Source organism: Nerophis lumbriciformis, linkage group LG11 (genome assembly GCF_033978685.3).
Source record: "Nerophis lumbriciformis linkage group LG11, RoL_Nlum_v2.1, whole genome shotgun sequence".
Classification (NCBI taxonomy): Eukaryota; Metazoa; Chordata; class Actinopteri; order Syngnathiformes; family Syngnathidae; genus Nerophis; species Nerophis lumbriciformis.
Genome location: NC_084558.2, coordinates 9,159,906 through 9,181,158, shown reverse-complemented (window position 1 = coordinate 9,181,158; position 21,253 = coordinate 9,159,906). Strand labels below are relative to the sequence as shown.

At 40.8% G+C, this 21,253-nt stretch overlaps 1 protein-coding gene across 3 annotated transcripts; it reads left to right on the top strand.

Annotated features, from left to right (window-relative positions):
• Positions 1–259: 259 nt before the first annotated feature.
• On the top strand, positions 260–21,171 carry usp42 (ubiquitin specific peptidase 42). 3 transcript variants are annotated; one of them, XM_061967464.1, is made up of 18 exons: positions 260–401; positions 1,916–2,162; positions 5,145–5,351; positions 5,420–5,530; positions 5,688–5,787; positions 5,889–5,956; positions 6,046–6,116; positions 6,194–6,276; positions 6,358–6,469; positions 6,575–6,715; positions 6,856–6,956; positions 13,190–13,358; positions 13,429–14,076; positions 16,130–16,212; positions 16,304–17,254; positions 19,854–20,146; positions 20,223–20,298; positions 20,376–21,171. In XM_061967464.1, exons 2-17 carry the CDS (start codon positions 1,925–1,927, stop codon positions 20,258–20,260), a joined length of 3,414 nt encoding a protein of 1,137 aa, XP_061823448.1. In that variant the 5' UTR covers positions 260–401; positions 1,916–1,924; the 3' UTR covers positions 20,261–20,298; positions 20,376–21,171. The 3 variants fall into 3 exon arrangements, with proteins under 3 accessions (XP_061823448.1, XP_072770169.1, XP_061823446.1); XM_072914068.1 differs by having other exon boundaries at positions 270–363; XM_061967462.1 differs by lacking the exon at positions 260–401 and adding an exon at positions 618–839.
• Positions 21,172–21,253: the final 82 nt, after the last annotated feature.

Here is a 21,253-nt window from a genome sequence, read left to right as displayed (position 1 = left end):
TGGAGCTACTGTTAATGTATTATGGTACAAGGCAAAGGCATTTGCCCAAATGCCAACATCTGAGAAAGTAAATATCCATCCATCCATCCATTTCTACCGCTTTTCCCTTTCGGGGTCATGGGGGGTGCTGGAGCCCATCTCAGCTGCACTCAGGCGGAAGGCGGAGTACACCCTGGACAAGTCGCCACATAGACAACATTCACACTTACACACCAGGGTCAATTTAGTGTTGCCAATCAGCCTATCCACAGGTGCATGTCTTTGGAGGAGGACGGAGTACCCGGAGGGAACCCACGCAGTCACGGGGAGAACATGCAAACTCCACACAGAAAGATCCACGATTGAACCCAGGACCTTCATATTGTGAGGCACATGCACCGTGCTGCCCGAGAAAGTAAAATGTACAGTATAAATTCCGATTTTGTGCAATTATTTTTTTTTTTAAACGTTATTGAGTTTGTTCAATTAATAGTATTTTCAGTTTCAGTAAACACTCGCTGTTTTTTCAAGTTTTAAATACATGTGCCCCCAGTGGAATTATCACGTCGTTAAAAAGTATGTTTTGCATTACACGAGCGTCACTTAAAGTGCAGTTTTGTGCGCGCGTAATGCAAACGGTGATGATGGTGCATGTACACAAAGGTCAGCAGCACGAACGTACGACGGAGCACGTTGACACAGGCGAACGTCCGAACGAGCCAATCAGCCCCCTCGCTTTGTCCCAGGTACCCGGATGTAGCCGTGTAGCGCTCATCTACGTCATTGTTCACCGCCGGACACCCGCTAGAAATAAGGAATGGATTTACAATCGCTACAAACGTGCTTATAACCGATTCCAGGTGAGTCACTCGGTTGGTTTGTGTGTAGAGTAGTTGTTTAACTTCGTAGCCGCCATGTTTAATTTGACCTAAGCCGTTTGGATTTGTTGTGGCATTCGCACACCGGTTCTGTCATGTCGGCTCGAGCAGCGCAATGAACGCACACACTCGGCTACCGGCGTCGAGCCCCTCCTTCGCATTTCCACGCACCTCTGCTTTTTTTTTGGAATGGATTAATCCTAAAACGGGAACCCGAAAGTTGTCCGTTAGCGGCCAAATGAAGGGAGTGCGCGGCTATCCGCCATGTCAGCCACCCTTCGTGCCGTGTCAGCTAGCAAGGCTAGCACGGCGTATTAGCTCCGCTCTTGTAGCCCTGCGTGACGTTCGCCGTTTCCATGGCGTCCTTTTATGTCCTGCCAACGGTCGTCCACGCAGCGGTTTCAGCTCCGCCGAGGCTCGAAATTATCGCCACAGTCGAAGTTCTGGTCCCATAAAAGGCTTTAAATGTATAACGAACGGTTTTTGTTACAATTGAACGGCGCTGCGTGCTACAGGCCTAGCCGCTATATGCTAACCAATGTGAGTCGGTAACGGAGAAAGTGGGAGGGGACAGTTGCTTCCAACCAGGAAATCTGCATCTTTAAATCACTTGTAAATAAACGTTTGGACGTGCAATACGATATAGTAGATACACAAACACGAAAACGGCAGTTTTGTCGTCTGTCGTGGCGAGTTTTTGAAACACGTTTTTTTATGTCAATGACGTTTATGGAGAATTGGCGGCTTTTAGGGCGCCTGCCAGTGATCACATCTTGTTGAACTTCATCGCTGCGTGTTTACACTCTTTCATTAGGCAACTATGAAAGTGAAACAGAAACGTCAACACGACATAGCTCATGATCTAGTGTTAGTCATGCAACAACGATAGATGTAACACATGCTGTCATTCGTCCTCCCGGACGATTGCCATTTTTACATTTGGATATTTTCACTTTCATTTAAATTATCACCCAATAACCTCAGTTATGCAAATCCAGGAAGCATTGAATGACTGATTCCTGCAAACTTAACGTAACCTTATGTGTGTTCCCCTACAGCAATGAACTATGACCATTGTTGACAGATCCTCCGAAAACTCTGACCACGAGTCAGTCGGTTGCAACAGATCCCCCTTCACCAGTGGAGACGGGATGGACAGCAGCTGTTCCAGCAGCTGGGCAGTGGGCCCCACCCTCCCCAACGACTCTCCACGGCTGAAGGGTCCAGGGGGCTGCTTGGGCCCAACGCCTGGTGCTGCTGTCTACAACAATACACCTTCCTCTGTGGACCGATCCAAAGAGCAAGGTAGAAATGTTAATATCTTGTTTGTACGTCCATTTTATTATTTTTTTTGACCAAATTAGCATTATGTCTGGTTAAAAAAAGATACCGGTAATCCATCCATCCATCCATTTTTATTATTATTATTATAGAGGTTTATTTGAAATAGGGACAGATACAAAAACAGATATCTGAGACAGTTATCCAATGTTTGCATCATAGTGTTTGTAGCCAAAGCTAATTTACAACACTTGTCCACAACAACAACAACACAGATCCAACATCATTAAAATAGGAAAATAGAATAAGGCAAAGATGAGTCGATAATAATGATAATAGAAATAATACAGACAGTGCAAACTAGATAAAAGCCAATAATAATAACACAGACAAAATGCAGACTAGATAAAAACCAATTAGTAAAAATGAGTAAAAACTAAACATGGGAACATGATTGTTGCTCAACTAGCCATCATTTTGTTTGTTTTTTGAAAGTGACAAGTGCAGGTACACTTTTCAAAGTGTCAGGTAGAGTTTTCTACCGCTTGTCCCCAGTAATCAAACTTCCAAATTATATTTTGTCTTTATTCATTTTCTTTTGTTATGCAGAGCTTACTAACAACTCTTATCCGTCACTGATGTTTCTGAAATAAATGTAGGGCTTTAGGGGAACTGCACTATTTTTGGAATTTTGCATATCATTCACAATCCTTATGTAAGATAAGCACACATGTTTTTTTTTATGCACTCTAAGTAGTAAATAAATGCGAGCAAAAGTCTGCTTAAAATGGAGTGTATGGGAGTCGCTCTATTCCGTCTGTAAAACGCTTAAAAAACATCCAGACACTTCCATCAATGTTTTATGTACACCCTGTAACTGTATATGTAATGTAGTAACAGGCACATTCATAATAACATGTAATATTCATGGCGCATTTATTTCACAACCGCATCACACATTTTGCTTTTTCCTTCAACGTCACTGATTACTACTCACTGCAGACATCATGACAGCCAACAAACATGATTAATAGGGACGTAACGGTATTTCAAAATCTAGTCAATAATGTTGTGACGTGTGACGGTATCAAATTAAAATCTTGTCAATAATAATCTTGTCAATTATTTTTAGTAATGAATATGATTTTTAATATTTTAGCATTATTATTATTAAGGGACGGCGTGGCGCAGTGGGAGAGTAGCCGTGCGCAACCCGAGGGTCCCTGGTTCAATCCCCACCTAGTACCAACCTCGTCATGTCCGTTGTGTCCTGAGCAAGACACTTCACCCTTGCTCCTGATGGGTGCTGGTTAGCGCCTTGCATGGCAGCTCCCTCCATCAGTGTGTGAATGTGTGTGTGAATGGGTAAATGTGGAAGTAGTGTCAAAGCGCTTTGAGTACCTTGAAGGTAGAAAAGCGCTATACAAGTACAACCCATTTATCATTTATCATTTATCATTATGTTTGTGTTCAATTACAATACGTGTGTTTATCCTAAACAATCTTGCCCCTTGATTTTACACATTATGGCATTTTTAAGTCTTTTTTTGGACATATACCACAATAATATCATACCGTGGCCTTAATACCAAGATAACATTGTACTGTGAGATTTTGATATCGTTACATCCCTAATTTTTAAACATCAGTTACTGTACAAAGTCTGCTCTCATTGGATGCCGACTGTTAGGATGTTAATATATTTCCATTTAGATCAAGAATGACTCATAATTCTTGCGAAAAACAAAGGGGCGTGGATCGAAGCGTCTTTTCGGGTAATTTTTGCCATTTCCGGGTTGAAGTTTGCTGTCAAAGTGTACCAAATTCTCAGTTTATATCCACATCATTTTACTATCCAGGTGAGAGCCATGATTTATAATGTAGAGTAAACTTTCACGAGCTCCCAGGCGAGAAAGCAGCTCGTGATGTCAATACAGCAGCATAAGGAAGTTACTTCTCTGTGACAATGCATCGCTAAAAATGGGTCTTTAACATTAGCGTTTATTATAACAATATCACTAATACTCAAGTTAATATTGAGGTAATGAAATTTAAATGGAGTATTGTTGGTGCATTTTGGGTGATTATTTGGATGATTAAGTATTGGGTTTTATGGTTGGAATAGATGCAATGACTTTATGATTTCATGGCTCCCTATAACAGTATTGTAAGCAGACTTTATTTCAGAGTTAAAATGCATTAAAAAAGGTGTGTCTTCTTGTCTCTTCTCATAAGGATTGTGAATTATAGGCAACATTTTATAAAAACTGCAGTTCCTCTTTAATAAGGATTGGCTGTATGCACGTTTGATCAACTGATAAAGAGCAAAGTGATGCAGTTGTGGTGCTTTATTAGAGGCTAGTTTATATCCTAAACAAGCATGTAAGTTCTGATATTCTTGCATTCCGTACATGTTGAGTTGCTGCCTCCATTCTTTGATTCATGCTGTTGCATAACCAATGCTAGCGAGTGATCAATCACTTGAACATGCTACGCAATTGCAGTGGAAGATCAACAGATTGTTAGAAGGATGAAAATGCTCAAGCAGGCTTTGTCTCTAGATAGTTTTACTGTTTTTTCACAGAATATGTAAACATATATGCACATAGTGTCCACTCCTTCTCAACACATGCACAACACTGTGGAGGCCCTGAATAGCTCCTTCAGCATTAGACTGATACATCCACAGTGCATGAAAGAGCACTACCCCAGGTTCTTTCTGCCCATAGCAATAACACTTATGTGATCACTGTGAGCTTTTTTTTCCTTGCTGTGTTACACGACTGTTAATATAGTTTTTTTATCTCTACATTGTGCAATATGTAATATTTATTACAAATGTTTAAGTTTTTTTTAATTACATTTTACTTCTGTTACTGCGTGTAAAAACCTGCACTACAACCATGTAAGTTCCCCATTATGGGATGAATAAAAGTCTATCATCCATCTAAATGTGCTGCACTTGACAATTACACACAGGCTTATTTTAGTATGTTGTGTGTCCAGTGTTAAGCAGTGGCGATGGCATCGACATGCCACAGAAGGTCCTCTTCCCTCCCGAGCGCCTCAGCCTAAAGTGGAACCAGGTTCATCGTATCGGTGCAGGCCTGCAGAACATGGGCAACACTTGCTTCCTCAACTCAGCCTTGCAGTGTCTCACCTACACGCCCCCGTTTGCAAACTACATGCTGTCGAGGGAGCACTCCAAAACATGTAAGGGTCAGTGAAATAATTGCTTTCTTACCTCAGGCGTGTCTGAACTATCTGTGGTTCTGCCGCAGGTCACGAGCCGGTTTTCTGTATGATGTGCACCATGCAAAACCACATCATTCAAGTTTTTGCCAACTCGGGGAACGTCATTAAGCCCATTGGTGTACTAAATGAGCTGAAAAGTAAGTTGTCCATAAAGCTTAAGCACATGCATATACCATGAATGGATGCCAGGTGGCGCTGTTCTTCTGTTTACCTTCATGAATTTGGAGGGAAAGATTTTTGTGTTGGTTTTTTAACACCTGAACCTTTCTGTCTTCTGTTTTGTTCCCCACACAGGGATTGCAAAGCACTTCCGCTATGGAAGCCAAGAAGATGCTCATGAATTCATTAGGTACACTGTGGATGCTATGCAAAAGTCCTGCTTACCTGGAACCAAGTATGTTTCATCCTGCATTGTCCCAATATTGTTGCAAATCACCCTGCATAGCATCACTACTTTGATTTATTATTTATTGATTGATTACTTCCATTCTGTAGATTGGACAGGCAATCGCAGGCAACCACTTTCATTCATCAGGTATTTGGTGGCTACCTGAGGTCCAGAGGTAAGTTTGTTTCATCAGCTTGAGTTGTGTTATATATTTTAAAGCACAATTAATCTATTGACCATTTTAACTCTTTTTTTTCTTGTCAGTTAAATGTTTAAACTGCAAAGCAGTCTCTGACACATTCGACCCTTTTCTGGATATCACTCTGGAAATCAAAGTAACTACAAATTTATCTTCATTTTTATGTGTGAGGAAAATGACAAAAATGGACTTACAAATTGTCTATCCTTGCAGATTGCACCCAGTGTCTCAAAGGCCCTGGAGCAGTTTGTCAAACCAGAGCAGCTGGACGGAGAGAACGCCTACAAATGCTCCAAGTAAATTGCTGTGCAAAGAAAAACAACTTTGCTGTTTTGGTATTTTGCAGCGACTAACGAGATAAAATCTATTTTTCCCAGGTGCAAAAAAATGGTCACAGCCTCAAAGAGATTCACCATCCATCGCAATTCCAACGTGCTCACCCTGTCCCTGAAACGCTTTGCAAACTTCAGTGGAGGAAAACTCACGAAAGTATGTTGATGCAACAGGACCGAAGCAGCCAATAGTGTAGCTTGATTAAGGCATGGGAATAGACTTTGAGGAATTGATATTCATCGGCTGGCTTTTGCTCTTTAGGATGTGAAATATCCTGAGTACCTGGACCTGCGGCCCTTCATGTCCCAGTCCCAAGGAGAGGCGCAGCTCTACGGGTTGTACGCTGTGCTTGTACACTCTGGTTTCAGCTGCCATGCTGGACACTACTTCTGCTATATTAAGGTACCACTTTTTTTGTCTTTTTTAACTACACATTATCTTTTGCAAATAATGATTTTAATAGCTCAAGCACTGGCTAGTTTTAAAACGCGACAGAATAATAAATGTGATTAAGCTGATATTCCCTTGGTTTTATCTGACAGGCAAGCAATGGTCAGTGGTTTCAAATGAACGATTCCTCTGTGACTGTCAGCGACATCCGGTCTGTTCTTAACCAGCAGGCTTATGTCCTTTTCTACATCAAGTAAGTGAAATTTTAACATCAACTAGGGCTGGGCGAATATATGATCATGATTAATTTGAGTTCGATCACGGTGATCAGCTGTTAGCATGTACAACCTCAATAAAACATGGCACAAATGTCTGTTAGAAGATACTGCAGTGGTTAACAAGCAACAAAGCACAGTATAATCCTGTATGGAACAGTCTGCCTTAATTAACCGTGATCCTGTGTGTGTTTGTGTTCGTGTGTGGGCTCACGAACACAAGCTCACAATAACAGTGGTTTAAACACATAAATGCTAACACTTTCCAGTGAAATAAAAATGTACATAACGTCTACGAACAACTAATATTATTTAAATTCTAAATATAGTTCAAATCAACTATTAGAGTCACACATTAGTAAGGCATATAATATAAGACATGAACCAAGCTGTTTAGGTGTAACAATCAAAAGAAAAAGATGTAAGACTTTTACTTCCAAACGTTGAAAAAAGCTCAGGGCACGATGCTGTCTGCAATGGCCGAATGATATTGTTATCATAAGCGCCAATGCAGACGGACTATTTTTGCGGTGCATTGATGTAACAGTTGGTTGAAGGGCGTATAATAAATGAAAATAACATAACATAGCAGTGATCTAATGCTAGCTTACGCTGCTATTTATAAATGGTTGATTTATATAGGCTTGTAAGGTAAAGTTTTGTACCTGACAAGTTTCGGAAAGAGGGAAAACCATCTAATGAACTGGGAGGCAGCCAAGGTCATTAGAATGGAAAGCAACAAATTCCATTGGTGGATCAAAGAGGCGGTTTAAATCAGGAAGCGGTCCCCAAAGACTGTCAACAGGGACGAAGGAGCCTACCAACTATCCACACCTGGGACACAGTCCTGCAGGGCCGCCCCCGGCCGTTTGGTAGACATCCAGACGACAGGGGGCGCCCCGCCCTACCCCCGGCGCACACCAGGGGACACTGCCATCCCACCTGAACAATCCATATAACACGTCACAGACGACGTCTCGCTAACATTACGTGACACCTCTGATGAAGGCTGCAGAAGCAAGGTAGCCGAAACTTGTCAGGGGCAAAACTTTACCTTACTAGCCTATATAAATCAACCATTTATAAAAACACTTCAGTAGGCTAAATGAACCTCTTCAACATATTACGCTGCTATCGTTTACGTACTGAGCTGACGGCTGCTTATGCTTATTCTCAAACTTGCTAAAAGTAAATTCTAGATTATATTCATGCACCTCTCACCTGGTAGTAGACAAATGTGGCCATGGTCGACTTTGATATCCCCCGAGATGGCAAAATAGACAAGACAAGACGCTTCCTGCAGGAACTTTTTTTTAACCCTGATGTGAAGATTGCGATTGAATCTTTATCTAAACGGAATTATGTGAGCGTCCCGTCGGTTGGCATCCCAGCGAGAGTGGAAATATTTTAGTCAGTGTTTGTTTTGTTGTGGGTTGTTATTGTTAGTTTGTATATATATCGAAAGCAAAACATGTTTTCCCTTTTCCAAAATTTCTGATTTTCCCAGAATTTTCGGTCATTTTCTCCCCATTGACAATCCAATCCAATCCACTTTATTTATATAGCACATTTAAACAACAAAATGTTTCCAAAGTGCTGCACAACAATATTAAACACAATTAAAAACAATATACAAAACAATGAATTGGAAATATACAATCGACTGCATATCCCATATTTCTCATCCAAATTGAACCTTTCCAACATCCACACACTCCACTCACCTTGGACATCCAAAGCTTGAATTTTTTCCAGTTCGGAAATCTCCCTTATTACCAGAAATTTCCCACCATTAAAAATGAATGTGCAATATACAAACATTTCCATTTCTCAACCGATTTGAACTGTTCCAACACCCACACACTCCACTCACCCTGGATATTCAAGCCAGCATGTTTTTCTAATTAATCAGAATTTCCAGGAATTTATTCCCATTCTAGGCAATATACAAACTTCTGCATACCCCACATTTCTAATCCAATACGAACCGTTCAAACATCCACACTCAGCCTGAACATTAAAGCCAGCATGTTTCCCGGTTTTGAACATTTCCTGAGTAACCAGAATTTCCAGGAATTTCTCCCCATTTCAGGCAATATAGAAACTGCATATCCCGCATAGCCCACATTTCTAATCCCATACGAACCCTTCCAACATCCACACACTCCACCCACCCTGGACATTCAAGCCAGCAGGTTTCCCGGTTCCAAAAAATCCCTGATTATCCAGATTTGCCAGGAATTTTCCCCATTGAAAATGAATGGACAATATACAAACCACTTCATATCCCACATTTCTCAACCAATTCCAACCGTTCCAACATCCACACACTTGCAACCATCTTAGAAGTATGCTAGCTGTTCCCCTGTTACCATGCTAATTTAGAGTGCTAACTTTTATGTTAGCATTTTAGCTCATTTCTGACTTTTCAACCAAATAATCATGGATTTCATCACTTGTTGCTACCTTAGAAGTATGCTAGCTGTTTCCCTGTCACAATGCCATTGTTAGCATGCTATGGTTTTATGCTTGCATATTTTCTAATTCCGTACTTTTTAACCTTATATTCATGGATTCCGTTAAACGTTTACGAGCCCTCTACCTGTCAGCGTGGTTTTGATTGTTTGATTGAAACTTTTATTAGTAGATTGCATAGTACAGTACATATTCTGTACAATTGACAACTACCGTATTTTTCGGAGTATAAGTCGCACCGGAGTATAAGTCGCACCTGCCGAAAATGCATAATAAAGAAGGAAAAAAACATATATAAATCGCACTGGAGCCCGGCCAAACTATGAAAAAAACTGCGACTTATAGTCCGAAAAATACGGTAAATGGTAACACCAGAATAAGTTTTTCAACTTGTTTAAGTCGGGGTCCACGTAAATCAATTCATGGTACAAATATATATACTATCAGCATAATACAGTCATCCCACAAGTTAATCATCAGAGTATATACATAGAATTATTTACATTAGGTACAATATTTATAATCATAGTGTAGCATAATAATATTAGCACGCTAACGTTTCATGCCAGCATTTTAGCTAATTGTATGTGTTTTAAGATAATAATCATGGATTTCATTACTTGGTGCTGTATTAGGAGTATGCTAGCTGTTCCCCTGTTATCATGCTAATGTTAGCATGTTAACATTTTCTTGCTAGCATTTAAGGTAACTTTGTACTTTTCAATCAACTAAACATGGATTTTGTTACTTGTCCCCATCTTAGAAGTATGCTAGCTGTTCACCTGTTAGTATGCTAACTTTGTATACCAGCATTTTAGCTAATTGTATACATTTAGAGCTAATAATCATGTATTATGTTACTTTGTACACTCTTTGAATATGCTAACCCATCTAGCTATAGCAACAGTTAGCATTTCAAGATTCAAACTACATTTCAGTACAACTTTTGCTCTTTATCTTTCAAACCATTTCTAACTTTTACCTATTTTAACCTTTAAACCATTTCTACAGTCCACTAGTACATCAGTTCAGCATCAGCTCAACATTTAAACCATTTCAACATTCGAACCATTCCTTCAGTTAAACAATTTTACCATTTAAACCATTTCTATATGTGAACAATTCTTGCATTCATTCTACAGTCCATCAGCATTTCAGTTCAGATTCAGCATTGGAGCATTCACAAACAATTTCTACAGAAATTGCTTCATCTAGTATTGCTTTACATTTGTTACCCTAAATCAGGGGTGGGCAAACGTTCAGGCTCAGGGGCCACATTGGCTTTTGAAATTTGACAGACGGGCTGGGCGAGCACATGATGCCTTTCAAAGCATATCATATCTGCTGAGAGTGGAGTAGACTTCCCAAACATGGGCTATACATCTATTTTCAACAATATCATATCAGAACCCCAAAGGAACACAAAAATGGTATTACAGGGTTAACATTTACATTATCTTTCAGTGGGAGCAGTGTTGGTGATCACCCTTTTTTTGCCAATGCGTCGAAGTCTAGTATCAGCTTTGTTGTGGCAATTCTCAAAACAGATCTTTGCTTAATTTTGTTCTAATATTTGTTTTAATATTTGTAGTTTGCCCATTCCTGCCTTAGATGTTTATATTGTCACTTTAAAGAAACTTAACTGAATAAAAAAAAAAATATATATATATATATATATATATATATATATATATATATATATATATATATATATATATATATATATATATATATATATATATATATATCCTTTTTTTGCCAATGCGTCGAAGTCTAGCATCAGTTTTGTTGTGGAAAAACTGATACTAATTTATATTGTATATTGTATTAGTACTGTGATATTGTACCGTGAGATTTTGATAACGTTACAACATTAATACAAGTAATTAAAGAATACAAATAACAATTTACCATTTGAAAGTGTTTAGTAAATCTTAACTTTAAAAAAAGTTTTTTGTACACCACTTGTTGATTACTGCAGAAGGAAGTTTGTGAAGACAAGCAAAATAAAAGAACTTTGAGAGGAAAAAAGTTGTTCTCTTTACTCCCACAAAACATACCAAAAAAGAAGCAAAACTGTGGCCCTAAAACCGAGGTACGGACTGTAGTGTGAGTTACCTGAGTTTTATGTCGTCCACAGCTCCTTTACCACATGGGGTCCCCCAGGGCTCAATCCTTGCCCCAATTTTATTTGCGCTTTACCTTCTCCCCCTTGGTTCTATTTTTAGGAAGTACAGTATTGCATTTCATTTTTATGCCGATGATTGCCAGATTTATTTTCCCATGGCACAAAATAACACGGTTCAACGTCTTATTGACTGCCTGCACGACATCAAAGTCTGGCTTTCAGCTAACTTCCTGAGCCTAAATGAAGATAAAACAGAAGTTATGTTGTTCGGTCCAAGTCGCTCTCCCTCCCCCAACGTTGACCTCGGCACTCTGACCCCGTATCTCAGCGACTCTGTCACAAACCTGGGGGTAAAGTTTGACTCAGATTTTAAATTCGAAAAACAAATCAGCAGCGTCGTTCAAAAAAGTTTTTATCAATTACCGGTACGCCAAATAGCGAAAGTGAAACCGCTTCTATCAAGACATGATCTTGAGAAATTAATCCACGCTTTTATCTCGACTCGTCTTGATTATTGTAATGCCCTGTATGTAGGCATTAGCCAGGCCTCCCTCGCCCGCCTGCAGCTCGTGCAGAACTCTGCTGCTCGTCTGCTAACACAGACCCGCAGACGTGAGCACATCACCCCTATTTTAGCGTCCCTTCACTGGCTCCCTGTGCGTTACCGAATACATTTTAAACTCCTTTTATTTGTTTTTAAATGTCTAAACAACCTCGCGCCAACCTATCTCTCCGACCTCCTTCAGCCTTACTGCCCCACCCGATCCTTAAGATCAGCCGATCAGCTGCTGTTGACGGTCCCTGACACAAGGCTGAAGCTTAGAGGTGACAGAGCTTTCGCCGTTGCTGCTCCCAAGCTCTGGAACGACCTACCCCTGAGTGTTAGACAAGCCTCCTCTCTTCCTGTTTTTAAATCTCTCTTAAAAACATACTTTTATTCCATGGCTTTTAACACTGAGTGATATCCATCCTGCAATGGCGCCCCATAATACACCTGCTGTGATCCTGTTTTTATGTTTTTATTAATTCTATTTTAATTATTTATTTTTTATCGTGTTCTGTTTGTGTTGTGTTGTGTTTGCTCGGTACTCGTTTTATCTTTTAACCTGCTAATTGTACAGCACTTTGGCTACCCCTGTGGTAAATGTTAAATGTGCTCTATAAATAAAGTTGATTTGATTTGATTTGATTTACCTGCTCCGTTTCACCTCCAGTAAACACAATTATAGATATGAACAAAATGACAGTTGTCAGCTGTTAGCATATATTATCACTTTGATCAAACATGGCGGAAATGTCTGTTACAAGATACTGCAATAGTAAACAGTAGGGATGCAACAGTACTGGGTATAATCCTACATGGGACAATCTTCCTTTAATAAAAAAAAAAGTGATATTAAGCATGATCAGATGATATGAAAAAATTAATCATGATAATTTTTTTCGCCATATTGCCCAGACCTTTAACATCAACATCAACTATTTTACTTTTTGCTCAGAAAGGGGGAGACGTAGTAAATCAGTCATTACTCTCTTTATGTCTTGTTTTACACTGTCTGCGTCTTTTGCAAGTACCAATTGATAGCTTTTTTTGTGTTGTATCACAAGGACCTGCGAAGGAAAAAAAGGAGGAGACTATGGTCACATGAGCCATAACTCAGCCGTTCCTGGTCAGTCGTCTCCCAGGCCTGTCGTTATTCCCCGCATCAACACCACCGTCCATCACAACAACAATGTCGGCTTCATTGGGCCACAGCTGCCCCCACACTTGGCCAAGGTAAAACTAACCCCTAAACAAAATGTACTATAGGTGGATAGTTTGACACTGCGTTTTATTCCTTCTGCAGAATTCCCTCCACATAAATGGGAGTGGAACTCTGAGGGACTATCCCAAGCCCAGCACCAGCTGCAGTGCTGTTGGAAAACCGAACCACAGTGTGGCCTCCTCCTCCTCCTCTTCCTCTTCCTCTTCTTCTTCTTCTTCTTCTTCCATCTCCCACTCGGCCAGCCAGCCTTCAGTGATCCCAGACCAAGACAAGCGCCTAAAGCTGTCATTTAGCATTGGGCAAAGCAAACTGAATCGGGCAGCCCCTCCCTTATCTTCTGCCAGCAGCTCCTCTGCCTCCGCCTCCTCGCAGTCTACCTCAGATGCTTACTTCATCCCTCGTCAGATTAACCATGTCAACGGCACGCCACGTACTAATGGAGATCAGCAGGGCGGTGGTAATGGAGCGTCCTTCCTGGTACCGTACAGCCAAGAGTCTTCAGAGGAGTCGGACCAGGAGAACGGCGGCTCTCTGGATAACGGCTGCTCAGTGAAGGGTCACCTGAATGGAAATAAAAAAACATGGGATGACCAATCAGCCAACGGGGAGTTAGAAGTTCACCACAACGGAAACTGTTTAAACGGATTTACACACAGTATCTCTAAACCCAGTCAGAACGGGCACCATAATGGACATCACAAAGTCAACGGGCATAATAGTTTTGAAAAGGTAATTTTTTCTTTCTTTCTCAACATTAGGCACATCTGCATACTTTAATGACTGAAAACAATACCCCAATTAGGCAGCTCTTAAATAGAATTGATATTTTTTTTACATATCAGTGAAGGCATAATTTTGCTACTTCTCTTGTTTTGGACGTAGAAATGTGTCGATCGATAGGCCACTGACCAGTAATGGACGATTTTCGTGAAAAAGTATGTGATGGTCATTGCCGATGAATGCATTTTATTGCTGATCAAAAATGCCGATCCCCTCTGGCTGACACTATTTATTTTTAGTCCCCCAGCTGACAAGCAGCTAGCAGCTAATTATGTATCTCCATACCGTGTGGAGATGCTTCTATAAGCAAATGATAATCACTTAGATTACGGCAAATAAACTACATATCTTTGTGTCCAAAATGTCATTATCACTGGAGATCGAGCATGGTTAAATAAGGAAGTAGTTTAAATATTGTGTTAACCATCACGGTTGCTCAATATAGAAAATATACATAATAAATTATCTAAATTTGGCCAACGATAGTATTAAAAGCTCTATCGTAATGCATGTTAATGACACATTCTAGCTTTGTGACAGCGACAAGCGAACAAACGCATCCTCAGAAAATTTGAAGTAGCAGCATTGGTATGAGCAATAATGCGCTTGTATATACTTCGTATTGGGTCCATATGCAAATTTGTAGAAGTGCCCAAAAATAATGTAAAATATCCAAACAGAAGAACAAGTACCGAATTTTTCGGAGTATAAGTCGCACCGGAGTATAAGTCGCACCTGCCGAAAATGCATAATAAAGAAGGAAAAAAACATATATAAATCGCACTGGAGCCCGTCCAAACTATGAAAAAAACTGCGACTTATAGTCCGAAAAATACGGTACTCTTAAAATTTTACCAAAAGTGTAGATAGAACCGTGTTACAACAGAAAGTACCCAGATAGTAACACTAAATTAACAAGAAGAATAACAACAATTTTGAGAAAATAATACAACTGGATAATACGCATTGTTACCGCATGCATCAGCAGCTAAATTAGGAGCCCTTGTAACCTGTGTTAAAATGGTTATATTATTGTTTAAATACCAAATAATATGTTGTGATGTATATCGTCATCGTAGGAGGCGATATAGATTTTAGGCCATATCCTCCATCCATACTCTCCATAAATAAATTTAAAAATGTAAGTTACCGGTAATACACGTGATTGGTATTGGTATTTGTACTGTTATCCTTGTGTAAGTGGACACAAGCTCACAGCAAGCCAAATTCCATCCAAAATTAATACGGGAGTAAGGAAGTAGCATCCAAGCTACAAGTGCTTTAATTGGCGGCACTGTCAAATTCAGTATGAACCATGAGTGAAACTAAAGCAAACATGCAAATTATACATATATAAATGACTGCATTGTATTAAGCATCCTTATACACAACATGGAATTATTCAGAAGTTCTTCAAAGGCACAAAACATGAAGCAATTGTGATGCAAATACAAGTTTACAAACTTGACAATTTAAATGAATTCAGTACAATCGAACATAGTGTATATACAGTAGGTCTTAATACCTTTTTTGTAAAACAAATACAGAATACAGATGATGCTTCAGAAGGTGCAAACAGGAAGTTTGCGAGAAGTTGGAAAAATGCAGCTTTCAGCTCAGATGTGATTGATTAACTGATTTCCTACTTGACCACCAGGCTCTTTGAAGTTAATTTTATAACATGGGTTCTGGTACTTTGATACCACTGTCATGGTAAAATAAAACCATGTGCCGTATGGACACCAAAGTGCATTCCACACAATGTCACTGTGCATGTCTAAATAAAGACAAAAACAAAATGCACTTCAGAAGAAAAAAAGGCAGAATAGTGTTGGTTCTGTCGTTGGTCGATCGCACTTATGGATGATCATTATCTGAAATGGCAGCATAAAACCCTGATCGGAACATCCCTAATTGGATCTTATTCAATTTTGTAAGTGTACATATGAGTCTCAACCATTAATTAGCTCATCTAAATGACATGTTTTGTTCTGCCTTTCAGGTATCTGTTAGTTATGATTGCAGTTTGCCGTCTGAGGCGACTGTCACTGTGAATGGACAGGGAGATGAACACTTTTACTCAAGGTAACATTCCAATAAATATACAATATGTAGAATACCACACACCGTATGTTTAAGGGTTAGTCATCATACGAATCTGTCTTTGTGTTTTCAGCAAAGAGGAGGACCAGCCCACTTCTGTTCAGAAGATCCAAACTGCTGCCAGCGAAACCCAGCACACCTCTCCTGACATAAGGGCTACAGGTGCATCTGATCCGCTGTCTCAGCAAACGGCCTCCAACAATACCGTTGTTTCCATTAAAAGCAGTTCCTCGGCATCGAATGAATCTGTGTCCACCAGTCCTGCAGCCTTAACCACCTCGCCAGACTCCTCCCTCAGTACCAGCGGAGTCTCTGCAGCTCTGCAGAAAGTTAGCATTTGTGCTGATGAAGGCGTGGACGTACCGTTGACCAATGGTTCATCAAAGTCCTCTGAGGGGCATACTGACCTGAAAGACCAGCACCAGTCCAGTCCCCCTTCTCGGACCTATGACAAACGGTCGTCCCGCGAAAGAGGGAGTACTCGGCCGTACTCGTCTGACTGGAGCAGGGACAGAGAGAGACACTATAGGGACCGGAGTCAGGAGCGGGACAGTCATCGTTACAGACGGGACTACAGAGACATCTACCGCCGCTCATACAGGAATCAGGACTATTATTACCACAGGGACTGGGAGCGGCGCTCTCACTACCCCAGAGAACGGGACCGTGACAGGGGTTCGCAACATTACCACTACAATCACCACCATCGAGGACGGGAAGACCGCGGCTACCAGCGCAGAGGCTACGGTCACTCCCACCGCGAGGAGTCGAGCAGTCGCTGGAAGCGGGAATATCGCGGCGTGAAGGACAATGTTAGGGAAAGGGACTACTACCAGTCGTCTGCGACGATGCCGGAATCATACAAGTCAAAGAGCTCACCGCATCGGCACGCTCCTGTGTGGGAGGATCAGAATCACAATAGGAGCGGCCGTTCTGCAAGCTCTGAGGAGTACCATAGCAAGAAACACAAAAAGAGCAAGAAAAAGAAGAATTCCAAGGATAAAGAGCGTTATCGTGACAGTGGGTGAGTAATTCCATGTGCTTGCACTTGCACCACTTTTTAATGATGTTGGAACTGTATTGTAACACATTTATAGGTTAATGGTATGAAAATGTCAAGGTTATCGCGGTATCGTTGAATCTGCTCAAAATGTACTGAAACACACACTGAGATCTTTAGATTTTTTTTTAAATAACTTAAATAGACACTCTTAGAAAGCCCACTATTTTGCATGTTTTGTTTGTCTTATTCTTTACTGGGTGATAAGTGTTTTGGCGGGCGTTGTGGCGTCATACTCTTTTTAGCAGCTCATGAACGCAACGTAAATACACCTTTGTGTCATATTCCTCCCAGTATAGAACGACCACTCTGTGCTTTGACACCACAGCTTGTAGGTTCAATGTACAATATCAAATAGCTTAGTTGCTCAGCCAGCAACTTGTTTAGATTAAGGTATGTTGTTTCTTAATGGGGAAGGACGTTAACGTCTCTTGTATTCATCTTTGCATTTAAGCTGGTGAGCTAGCGCCAGTTCGTCCGTGGGTTTATAAAAGTGCAGTTATCAATCACGGTATTTGGATAATTTTTTTTTTTTTAAACGGTAATACTGACCGTCGGAAGTTTTACTGCGGTTCTCATTACAACCGTTTATCGTTACATCCCTACTTGTTTACTCCACTTTTGAAGGGGTCATAATAGGATGTTTTCTCTCTACATTTAAAACACTTCCTTGTGGTCTAAATAACATGTAATGGTGGTGCTTTGGTCCAAATTTTCCATAGATTGTTTTTTACCGATCATCTTCAAACCGTTTTCTGACTGTCTCTTCAGAATGTGCTATTTTATGGCTGGTCTCATTTATGTACCAAAGCCCCCCCAAGCGACTGCGTCTCCACAGCGTCAGCTATGTTGTGGTTTTTAGCGCTTCCATATGGAGTCTGACAGATATAAGTTAGAACTATATGCTACTGTATTTTAGGGCTGGGCAATATGGCCGAAAATTATATTACGTTTTTTATATTGATCGATATCAATAATTATGGATACTTTTTATGACTTATTTAAAGCTTGCCAAGTAAAACAATTTCCAACGAGACACTAGAGGGCAGTAGTGTATATTGAACACTACATAGACTAGTTTGGGAAGCTACTCGTTAAACGGACACATTGTGTCAGGATGTTGCCGCACGGTCTGCATTAAAACCAACAAAACTAAAGATAAGTTTCTGTTATTGATATATCAAGATATCACAGTTTCTCTTCTCACTCCATGCAGTGAATCCACAGCAACAGAAGAAACGGCTTAACCACATTAGTGTTATGAGAGTAGTGTGTGTGTGTGTGTGTGTGTGTGTGTGTGTGTGTGTGTGTGCTCCTTTAAGAATGGCAGTGTGTTGGGTGAGTGGAGTGGAAGAGTGCAGACAGCAAGCAGTAGCATGCATGCAGCAGTAGTGGCGAATGGCAAATTATTAGAATATTAGAATAAAGCGACTAAATTGTCACGAATCGGCGGCCTTGTCATTCCCACCTGAAAGCAGAGCTTAGCAGGCCCATTGTTGGGTAAAGTAAAGGGTTTGGAGGGAACGTCTCCCCTGCGCTCCTCGACTACGGTCTGGGACTGGAAGCCGAACAGCAGGAAAAGTGTAACACTCGGTAGGTGATACTGTTACGTGATTGGCTGTTAGTGTGTCCCTCCCATTGCGCAGTGACACTTCCTGTTTCCTGTATTCCCAAAGCACCAGTGACTTCATGAAACTAATCTTGCTTAGTGATTTCTGGTTTCTTCCGACCAAAAAATATAAATATATATCCAATATTTTATCGAACGCATTTTATATCGATATCGATTGTCTATCGCGATATATATTGCTATAGTATTATCGGCCCAGCCCTACTTTGTATTACAAATGGCAACAACGGAAGGTGCATGTACGAACCAGTCTGCCCCACGACAAGAGGATAGAGAAAAAGAAGGAACCTATTGAGTACAAGTTTGGACAACAACTGACTAACAAAGCTTTTCGGGTAAACCTCTTACCATATATGGAGATATCCGCTGACGTAGGAAAAATACATCACTAAAGTCTCAAATTCACAAATCCTAAAAGAAAAGTTGGTTTTGCATAATATGACCCCTTGAAGAGAAGAGACGCTGAAATGGTTGGTTTTTTGGTTTTAAGTCAAACAAAAACCTTCCTTCCACGTGGAAATGATACCACCTCTGAGCCGCCCCGAGTTGGATAATCCTGCGTTGCGTACATGCCCACCACCTCCCGGGGGCAAGCGTTGGAAAAACAAAACAGGCTTTAAAAAAAATGCCTAGTGCTCTGCTTGTTTAATTTGATTTTGGGGTTTTCTTCAGCTAATTTTCCTCGTATAATGTTGCTAAAATGTGAGGGTAATGTTAGCGCTGTAGCTCACAAAGCTATGCTGCATTGTTGTAATCTGATATAGCACATCTATTATGTTATGTTTTTCAGTCGGGCTTACTAAATCACTTTTAACCTAGACACACTTTCAATACACTATTAGTGGACATGTGCAATTTATTCAAACTAGCTGAAGGGTAGAATAATATGGTACCTTTTTAACATGTGCGTTATATTCACCGCTCCCCCACCAGGAGCTCCGACCAAGACTCAGACAGAGCCTATGAACTCAAAAAGAAGAAGAAAAAGAGGCGGCATCAGAGTTCGCAGCACAGTCCGGACTCCCGTAGCGAAGAAAGGGAGAACCGCAAGCGTCGACACTCTGACACGACCAACACCAGACGCGATGACAACGGTTGTTCGCCGGAGAAATGCCGCCGCATCGACTATGCCGATGCCAACCGCGGTCACCTGGTCCCCTCACACAGCACGTCCCCCGCTGCAGCTGCTCAAGGTCCATCTCACAGCCACCTTAATGGACACACAGGTGATACACACAACACAACACAAACAATGTGGAGGCATCCAGCTTACAATGTGTTGTTTGCTTTTCTTGTTTAAAGGAAACGGTTACAGCCAGGCCAACGGTGTTTTCCACTGATGGTTCAGTGAACTGAGCTGTACAATGAAGCACTGGCCGTGAGTACTCATTCTGCTTTTCTACGCTAATAAAGTACACATCACATACATGAACACCTCTCCTTTTTTCCCTCCAGACCCTCCCGCCCCTCCCTGCCGATACACACAGCAGAGGAATGATTCATCGACGTGGTGCTTCGTTGGGAGTAATCGTATTTTTACCACAAGTAATGTGTTTTAAATGTTCACTTTTTAAGGCGTTGATTGAGTCGCAGTAACTCTCCTATTCCCGTTTTGACATAACATGATGACAGATATTAATATATATACATAATACGAACACAAACAAAGCCTGGAGCTTAAACACATGTCAACTGCTGCTCAGTGGAACTCAGGACTTGGGAAAGAAAACTCCTCATCATCCTCCTCTCGCTTCACGTTTGATTGGAAAGAAACAAAGGGAAACCAATGTGCTGCTGAAGAGGAGCTGGGAAGGTGGGCGCCACATGATGATTTTGAGTTTTATTTTCTATCATCACCACTGGCTGCCCGCTAACAAAAGCCGCGGGCCAAAGCGTCATTCTGAAGACACAAAACGAGCAAGGCGTCGCTTACTGATGCCTCCTCGTCATTACCTGGACAGACTTGAGCACATTTCCCAGCTTTTCATTTCATTGTTTTGTGAAGCCTAACATTCACACTCTTTGGTTATTTACGTCATTCCTGCGTGTCTCAGCTCACAAAAAAAAATGTGCATACAAAATGTAATCACAGCTGTGTGGGACCATCGGTTTGCTTTTAAAAGGGAGGGGGGGTCCAGTTCTCGTCTTCTAGCATCATAAGGAATACTGTGAATTTAATTTTTGAACTGTACTATCAGTTACTTTTATATACAAAACTCCTGTATCAGGATTATAAATAGATGTGCTTCTGTTTGTTTGTTTTTGTTTTTAGGCAAACTCGTTCTTCAGACTAAATTCAGTCATGAGTATGGATTGTGAACACTTGTGTTATT